At 41.0% G+C, this 9636-nt stretch overlaps 1 protein-coding gene across 2 annotated transcripts in view; it reads left to right on the forward strand.

Moving 5' to 3' along the window:
- The window catches only part of CFAP99 (cilia and flagella associated protein 99), a 55893-nt gene extending 47662 nt beyond the window's left edge, over positions 1–8231 (forward strand). For both annotated transcript variants that reach the window (XM_063401492.1, XM_063401493.1), the window contains exons 14-16: positions 401–606; positions 3907–4066; positions 4681–8231. In XM_063401492.1, the coding sequence (XP_063257562.1) occupies positions 401–606; positions 3907–4066; positions 4681–4848 (534 nt within the window). In that variant the 3' untranslated portion in view covers positions 4849–8231. The remainder of the gene's footprint in view (positions 1–400; positions 607–3906; positions 4067–4680) is intronic.
- The last annotated feature ends 1405 nt before the right edge of the window (positions 8232–9636 follow it).

Below are 9636 nucleotides of genomic sequence, written 5' to 3' on the forward strand. Positions count from 1 at the left end.
ACTTTGGAAATGGATAAATACAAAAGATGCATGTTTTTAGTGTAAAATCTGTTCTGGTTTCACACATTTAAAAAAAAAAAGTAGTTTTACACATTAAAATTCAAAAATCTAATTAAAATTAAAAGTCAAGTACAATTTTTTGAGAGCTAATATATTGTATTTATGATTAATCTTCTATATATTTTTCAATGCTTTTTCTTTAAATGTTTTATGAAAGATATGCTCTAGATTTTAAAAACCATCTTTAAATACCAGTTAGTTTTAGGACCAGCCCTATATTTCTGGAAATCAGAATATATTCAGTGTGAATTGGAACACAATCAAAATATTCTGGTTTTATTCATGTACTCTCCTCTTGGTATTTACAGTGTTATTTAAACCTATATTTCCTGTTCTCTAGACTGGTGGCCATGGATTATTTGGTGAAATGTCAATAGTGGAACTACGGGAACGCCTCGCCCTACTCAAGGAAGCGCAGAAGGCAGCAGAGGAAGAGAAGAGAGACCAGATAATTCATGAGAAACAAGCTAAGGAACAACTTATTCTAGACAAACTGAACCAGATTTCCCAATTCAGAGCAGAACTTGGACGAGCAGCTGCTTTAAAGTCAGTATAAAACAGCATGTGACATTTAAGACATTGCAATTTCATTATTATTTTGCCAGCCCTTGAGGAGAAGAACAAGTAGAGAGTAAAACACAGCCCTTTTATAAATCAGTATGACTTTTGTCAAGGATTACACTGGAGCTAGGATTTCCTTTTAATTCTTGAAAATAATTTTCGTCAGATTTAACAAATCGTTTTCATCATTTATGGCTGAAGACACTCCATAGGGTAGTGTTGACAGCATTGCCCCAGGATTCAGAGCCAATAATATATATATAGAAAGAAATTTTGCCTTTCTTCTGTTCCTTTTCAGCTAATCAGAACTAATTTGATGTTATTAGAATCATTCTAGCTTGCCACTTAAAGTTGTTTCTCATTCTCATCTAAACCCATATTAGGGCTGTAGTTTTCCTTGAATATCATCTGTAATGTGAAAAGGTCTTATTCTAGAAGTTAACAATATTTTAGGATGAAGATTTTATGATAGTAATAATAAGTTTTAAATACATTATAGCATTAGATCAAAAAGGAAATTCTTTGCTTACAGACTCTCTGATCAAATTCTGCATTCATTATTAGCATTTATTGTTAATTATCATATTTATTAATCATTGTCATAAAGGATCCATAACCATCATAGATGCTTCAGATATGCAGAAGACAGGTCCCTTGCACAAAAGTTTTAAAATCCAAGTTAAAGCTATTTACATACAAAGCTGAGAGGGAGAAAGCCTGTGTAAAAAATATACAACCTGTCACACCTCTTGGTCTTATACCATTTTTACTACATCTTAAATATTTGCCACTGTTTGCTTTCAAATTGTCTTTCATCTTTTCCTTTTTGTGGCTTACAGAGAGGTAAGTTCTTGTCTTGCCATTTTTATTTTGCAAACTGGTGTTCAGGCTGACATTCAGAAGACAAATTCTATCTGGCTACAAAGATGTTTTTAGACATGTCTTAGATTCACGTTTATTGCCAGAGGTGACTTCTCAGAGTACAATTCATGTTAATCATTTATCATCCAGTTCTACATCTCAGTTACAGAAGGCAGTATTGATGTACTCCTTTGGTTTTCACTCGTCTCAGCTCTAATTTGGTTTGTTGCTGATAGTTAATCTCCAAAGATTGGGGTTTTACTATGTTAGTACTTGAGAAGATAGTTTAATGTATTTAATGAATGGATAATTGCAGCTGCAGTGGATTGACTGCACAGATCAGTGACCTTCTTTACTATGGCATGCATCAAGAAAAGATTTTAAGACTTAAGAACCTGCAATGGAGTTGGAGCTGGAAATGTACTCTCATTGCTAAACATTCAGTGTTGTGAAAGCCTGTGGGAACAACTCAAGCCACTGCTTTCCACCAGACATGCAAACTAAGCATTAGGAACTTGTGTTGTACATAAAACCTGTTTCACTAGCACCTGCTTAAAGAATCATCTGTTCTGCTAGATACGTTGTGTGTGAATTTGGTATAGGGCTGGGTTCCTTTAAACTAGACTCTTTGGTTTAATTCAGAACTAAAATTGTTCTGATCCCAAAATAAGCTGTGCTTGAATGAGAAGCTTTGATTCACTTTTTGTTCTGTCATTTGGAATGTTTTTTAGAACAGACCAGCATGCTAAAGATAGTAGAATCCAAATTAAATTATGCACTAAATTTCAAGCCTCTGAATCAATCAGTCAGTCTGGTCAGATTCTTGATTACTTATACAGTAATTTTAATGGTGCCCTGTTTGCTTTCTAAATAAAGAAATATAATGTTTCATTACAGATGCTAGAAGATACTTGCCTTTCAGGGTTCCTAGGCAATTCATGTATGTAACTTGGAAGTAACTCCTATAAAAAGGCATCATTATAGTATAGCAAAAATGTTGTTCTTTGGGAGTGCATTTCATGCATTTTCATACAGAATCCAAGTCTCTGGTGTTATTTCTGTTAATACAGAAACATTGGCCATGCTGGCCGTGGCATTTACAAATGCTAGACACTTCCATGCAGTTTTTATTTCTCTCTATACAAACTATGGGCTTTGTGTGTTAAACCTTATTTGCAGATCTTGAATCCTGAAAAACCTCTCAAATCAGTGTGAGTGATTCATTGTTTGGGTTCTATTATTGATATGTTGCACAAGAGATACGAAAAGCTAATTTTTATGTTTACAGAATTGATTCATCATTATAGGGATAGAATAACAAATCTTACCAATGGTCCTCCTAAGTTAGCCTTATGCATCAATATAAAATTATGTGTTATATCTTAAGTTGCCTTATGTTGAAGGATCCTGCTAATCAGCTAAAGTATGGCAGCTAAACTCTGCTTAGCAGACCTGTTTTAGTGACAGCTGGAGTTAATCAGGTCGCTACCAGGTTCCTTTTAATATTATTTACGGACATAAATCAACACAAAAGAAGCACATTGTACAAGCATACAATGAGCTATATTAAACAAAATAAGAAATGGAACATGAAAAATTACAGAGACATTGGCCTTTAATAGACTGCAAGCCGTGACATCTATCACAGCAGTGACTTTGTGAGTGCTTTGTGAATGCAGGATGGCATATATGCAGGACATCCCTTTAATTGCTAGAGTTTCACACAGTTTGAAAATCAGCACTGTCATTTGAAGTGGACAAGCAGTTCTGTTCCCAGCATTCAAACTCGAGGACCAGCAGATTTGTGTGTGTTGGAATACATGCTAATGTACTCAAGTTACATGCCTGTGTACTTGAGATACAACTCCCTTTCATTGCAGTGAGGGACAGCTATTACTGCAATCAATCTAATGCCCTAAGAATCACACAATAGCTCAAACCCGTTGGTTTGAGGCTCCCTCCATCCACATTATCTGTGCTTTGTGTTGGATTCAAAGTCCGGGACTGCAAGCTCTCACCATTCACGTGGTTTAAAGCTGTCAGAGGAGAGCAGCACTAATCCTCCTTGACTTCCTTGTACATGAGTAAGAGGCACAGACTCCCACCAGCTCAGAAGTTCCCTACATACCCCACTGTGCTAATGGTGTAGCACACTGGGCTCCCAGCACTGGATTACAATTGGTGTTTGCCAAGATGGCAGAAGCACCCCTTTCTCTCCCCACCACTGCCAGTGCTCAGATCCCTCCCTGACCACACACTGAGAGAAGTTACATGCAAGTTATATGATTTAAATCTCTTTTGAGTCTAACTGGTTCTCAGAAGCAAGAGTAAATTCATTATTACCAAGGTAATATGTGCTCAAATGAATTTATTCTGTGGGGTGATATTATTTTACCTTCTCATTGTTTCTTTTTGACTTTTCAGGCAAGAAGAAAAGAAAAAGTCCCAGTCTATTGAAAGGCCCATGAAAGATGAACGCATTTTAAACCTGCAGAAGAAGATTGTAGAAAAAACAATGGAGCGTAAAAAGCAAGCAGGACTCTTGAAGATTATCCCCCAGAAAACCAGAATGGTGTCAAGCAAGGTCTGGTTATTACATAAGGAGAAAATCTCTGCAATAGACCTGCTGTTCACAGACCTTTGCTCAACTGCCAGCACTGGCAAGGGGGCAGAGGCAGATGGTGCCATTCATGGCTAGCAATAGCAACACCCTGCCTCCTGCCCAGGCACAATTTCCTCAGCGTGGCCTTGACCTCACCTTCTTTTCACATGTTCTGCTATCACAGAGCAGGGCTCATCCATTCAACACCTGCCTTCCCACTCTTACCAGCACACACTCCTCCCATCAAGACAGCATCTTACCCCATCTCCAACTCTTGTCTTTCCCAGCTTCCTATCACACACATCCATCACACAGCATACTGGGATGCTCACCTCTCTCCCACCCCAGGCATGTTAGAGTTTATCATTGCCATAGTTTTGTGGGGAGTTGCAGCAGTGTTTAAGTCATCTTAAACTGGGCAACCCACTCCACTTTTCTGTTCATCACACCAAGTTTGATGCTAACAAGTTTCCCAGTCATGTTAGCAAACAAACCATGTTGTCAGCCAGCAGGATTATCAAATAGAAGTTCAGTGTATCCTCTAAAGAGAACCACTGTCTCACCTGCAGTCTGTCTCACCTGTGTCTTTTCTGCAGGATTCTTCACAGTGGAAGTATTGTAAAGAACTGGAAGAGAGTCGGGAAAGGCAGTTCAGAATCCTTCAGCACGGCTTCATGGACAGAGAAGCAGTTCAGAAAAGGGAGCTCATTGTGGCAGCAAGAAGTGGAGCCAAAGCCTGTGTACTGCGCTCTGATCTAAAGTAAAAATACATTTGGAACAAACTCAGGCCTGCTGGAAATATCTGATTACCTATTTACAACAGGGTTGAGTTTTATTCTTTATTTCACTTTTACAATGTGATTAGAAAAATGCAAGTCTTACAGGCACAATAGAATAAAAACCTGTTTGGAGGTTATAATATAATTTATTTTTATGTTATTTTATAATGATGTAATGATTAATTATATAATGATTTTTTCTGCTATAATCAAAAGCTTTAAGAAACTGAAACTTTATCATCAGAGCTCCTGCAGCATAATGGCAAATACCTGTGTAAGAATGTCAAGACCTGTATTTCCGGTTTTGTATACTATGCCATGGTTTGCTACACTCATTTTTCCAAAGGAATAAAAATGAGGGCAAACCCCAAGGAATATTTGTTTACATTATGCATCTTTTCAGAAGGCATGGTCAGCCCAAGTTCCTAGCCTGTCTTCTTACATGAGAGTAACTATGTGAGAGGATTGCCAGTTTCATCACTGTTTCAGAGGATGCAGGAAAAACTGTTTAGAAGGTTTAGAGGATGTGAAAGAAGTCAGAGTCTAGATTCAGTGACCCAGGCAGACCTTCACTCTATTTGCAGACGTAAATTTCTTCAGTCTTTAAACAGTAAAAGGAGAACATAACATTGATCACTTTAGGGAGCTGCTTCCAGAAAAAGTAAAAATTCTATTACTCACCTAGAAGATAATTTGCCCTCTGACAATTTCCATACTGTGCAAAACAGCCTTTAAATCATAAAATTTATTCAGGTACAAAGCCAAGGAAGATATAAATCAGAATTAAAATCTGCCCAGCAGTAAGACTATGTAATGTATTTCTATTTTAACTCAATGCCAGTTACTGAGTATTTAATTATGGCTATTGCAAATATTTAAATTGAAGGAGACTGTCACTGATATTAGAATCAGGCAGCTGCTTCAAATCTTCTCACAACATTGCATTTCTCACTTTTTATTGAAGGAGGTCTAATGGAATTCTTTTATTGCCATCTAGCTGTGAAGATCACTTCCACAGCCCACAAGCTGATAAAATGTGCTGTATTTTTCACTCCAAATAAATGCTCTAGTAGTCCACAAAGGCAATGCAGGTAGGGCTCATGCTCCATAGCAGGCATTAAGGAACACAGGAGAAGGAATCATAGAAGGAGAACTACATAGAAAAGGGAACTATGATGCCATGTCTAGTACAGTATTTTGTATCTTTAAATGACAAACCCTTGGTGGCAGGGAGTTTGTCTTCCTTTGTGGTTGTTCAGCATTCTTTTGCACTGTATTCCAGACCAACAAAGCTAATTGGTGACTCTAACACCTCGATTTTCCAGATGCCAGCAATTAACACCTGACATTCATGGTCTAGGATATTGCATGGCTGAACAATTCTTAAGCTTTTTCATAAGAATTTGAAAAAGGAAAAAAAAAAAAAGCATCATTAAGCAGATATGGAGGTCGTGGAAATTTCAAAACCCCATCACACTGCAGGCTTCTTGACCTTTGATTTTGGACCAAGTTTCCAAATTCTTACTGAATTACAATCAAGGTGATTCAGAATGATTTCTATCTCTATATTTTCTTTGTTCTCAAATGAAAGGACTGAGGAATAGAGGAATCTCAATAACCCAGCTGTGGAGTTTTTGCCTTCAGAGGTGACAAGTAACCCTATTGCTACTCTGGGATCTGATGCATAGAGTCATCTTCAGAATCAACATTTTGAGGAATGCAGAAGAATGTGTTTTGAAGGGAATACCAATATATTCGTATACTGGTATTTTTGTATCTATATAACCTATTGATTTTTCAGTGATGGCAGGCCTTGCAACAGAATACACAGAATAACAGAAAAGATACCACCTTGCTCCTGACAAATAACTTGATGCTGGCCACAGCAGATCCTATCCAGAACCACTCTGCCCCTGGCTTCTAGAGCGCGTTCTCTGTATTCCTGTGCGGCACGTGGAAACCTGAGGTGAGCAATGCAGAGCCATCAAAGGTCTGGTGGGACTTGTTAGCCTTGTGTTACAAAAGCAGCTGCAGTGCCACTGGAGCCAGGTGAGCTGTGTCACACAGCTCACTGAGACTTGCTGCCTCAGCTGGTGCCTGTGGCAGGGGCCATCCGCCACCTGGCGCAGCCACACACAGATAATTGTGTGAGAAATGCCTCTGCACTTGCTTCACGGAAACACAGGTGGATGAATAATTCATGATTCATTCATTTACACATTCGTCACACCATTTGCAGCCAGGAAGAGGAGCCTGAGTGAACCTACAGTGTAGGGAGGTGTAACAAAGCCCAGATTACCTGAGGAAGACCAGGGGGCTTTGCCATGTGCCAGGCACTGGACACAGGGTGCTCCTCACTCAGATAACACAGTCACTGCTGGTGGCATTTGGCTCCCTCTTCCACATCAGCCTCAGGAACGAGGGAAAGCTCACACTCAGTGACTGCCGTGCCAGGTGGGCTAGAGAACACAGGTGCTTCATTATTTAAATGAAATTAAAGACACAGAGATGGTTATGTTGGGATGGCAGGAAAAAAAAAAAATACCTAGTACAATTCTCCAGCACTCCTCACCCAGAGGAGGAGAAGGGAAGACAAGTTGCTAGGGGAAGCTACCAGTTCATCTACAAACATCCCAATTGCCAGGCACAGGGCAGTAGGAATCCAGAGAAGGACAGCTGCTTATTGCACTAAGGTAAAACTGCTGGGGAAAACCCTTTTGATAGTGAGGTGAGGGCCTTGAAACACTTCTGCAAGTGTTTATTAGTTAGACATTGGATCGGGAGTAATTATTCCATGGGTAAGAGGTAACAATCTCCCACACTGATGGCTCTGATGAATTTTGCTTGTTTTTTTTCTTTTTGGAAACACACTGAGAAAAATAATTTCTTCACAGAAAGGGCTGGGTGGTGTGTTTTTCTTAATGTATGTTTTTGTAGTTCCTCAAAATGGTTTGCTCTGTACTCCCCCCCCTTCCCTTGTTTAGTTGGTTTAGTACTTACTATATCCCTTTATATAGTTGTCACTCTCCCCTCAGATCCACCCTTTGTTCCTGATTGTTCAAGGCACTCCTCCTACCCACCTGTCAATCCTACCCTGTGCCAGTGCCTCCCACTCTGGAAATCCCCTAATCTTCCAGTCCCCAGTGGCTGGTTCAAATTGTGTTCCCCATTGGTCACTGTACTATAACCCCACCTTATGATCCTCCCCTAAGTGTACCTAATTGGCTGAGGATTTGTGCCCTCCCCTGAGACCTCCCTTGTTTATAAGCTGCTGTAAGGCTAAGGTAGAGGTCTTCACCTCCGCCCTTCCTCTGAATTAAGTTCATTTTGTGTTTCCCTGATAATAAAATCACTCTTCAGAGTGGCAAGTGCAGCATGTCCTGTTCTTTATACCCCGAGGACATTCAGGAGCCCGGGGTGAAAGTGTCACGGCCCCGTTGCTCATGGTCCTTGGACTATCCAGGGAGTGCACACCACGATATCTGGTGATTAGATACTGGAATGGACTGCCCAGGGAGGGGCTGGAGTCACCATCCCTGGGGGTCTTTAAGGAAAACTAGACATGGCCATGGTCTTGTCAGCGGAGAATAAAAGTCCTTAACACCAATACAGTGTTAAGAAGCAGGCATTACTTTATTACAGCGCTAGATGCACAGGGGGTAATTTGGCCTAATATACGTGCCTGGCTGGAGATGATACATGTGTTTATTAGCCAGAGATCACAGAATATGCTGAGTTGGAAGGCACCCACAAGGATCACTGAGCCCACCATCCCCAAGAATCACATCATGTGATTGTCCTGAGAGCATTGTCCAAACACTCCTTGAGCTCTGTCAGGCTTGGGGCTGTGACCACTTCTCTGGAGAGCCTGTTCAGTGCCCAGCCACCCTCTGGGTGAAGAACCTTTTTCTAATATTCAACCTCAACCTACCCTGGCACCGCTTCAGGCCATTCCCTTGGCTCCTGTCACTCACCAAAGAGCAGAGATCCGTGTCTGCGCCTCTTCTTCCCCTCACAGGGAAGCTGTAACTGCTATGAGGTCTCCATCCTCTCAGGCTCCTCCAGGCTGAACAGACCAAGTGCCCTCAGCTGCTCCTCAGACAGCTTCTCAAGGCACTTCACCATCTTTGTCACCCTTTGGATGCTCTCTATTAGTTTAATATCTTCCTTATATTGTGGTGTACGTATGAATCAGAGAAGTGTTAGATATGAAGTTGCCTGGGTTTGCCCAGTGAGCCTCAGAGGGGTCTCCTGAGGGTCTTTAGGAATGCTCGTGGTCTGCCACATAAGATGTTGTTTTTCACCCTTTGTACAAAAGCTGCACAATGTTTCTGAAGGAACTGGATTGGGCTGACTTGGCTTGTTACAAGGTGCAGTAACCACCACACAGTTCCATTAACTGTTCCTTCTTTAGTTTATAATACTATGGTTGACATGATGGTGTTCAGTCATCGGCTGGACTTGATGATCTCAAAGGTCTTTCCCAACCTAATTGATTCCACGATTCTGAGATTCTGTGAAACATTCCCAGAAGACAGGGCAGGGGTTGCGGTGGGGTGGGTGAGAATCACCACCCCAAACCTCACACACACTCCATCTCCAGGTCCCCAGAACGGAGCAAAAGCACAGTCTGGCTTCGGGCGGCCCTTTCAAGGTCTGTCAGGGTCGCACTAACCCGAGGACCAGGAGACCTTTCACGAGGGACGGCTAGAGAACTCAGCGGGCCCGACAGCCCCGCACAGGCCCCACAGCCGGCGCGGAACTACAAATCCC

The sequence above is a fragment of the Prinia subflava genome, chromosome 7, assembly GCF_021018805.1.
Source record: "Prinia subflava isolate CZ2003 ecotype Zambia chromosome 7, Cam_Psub_1.2, whole genome shotgun sequence".
NCBI lineage: Eukaryota > Metazoa > Chordata > Aves > Passeriformes > Cisticolidae > Prinia > Prinia subflava.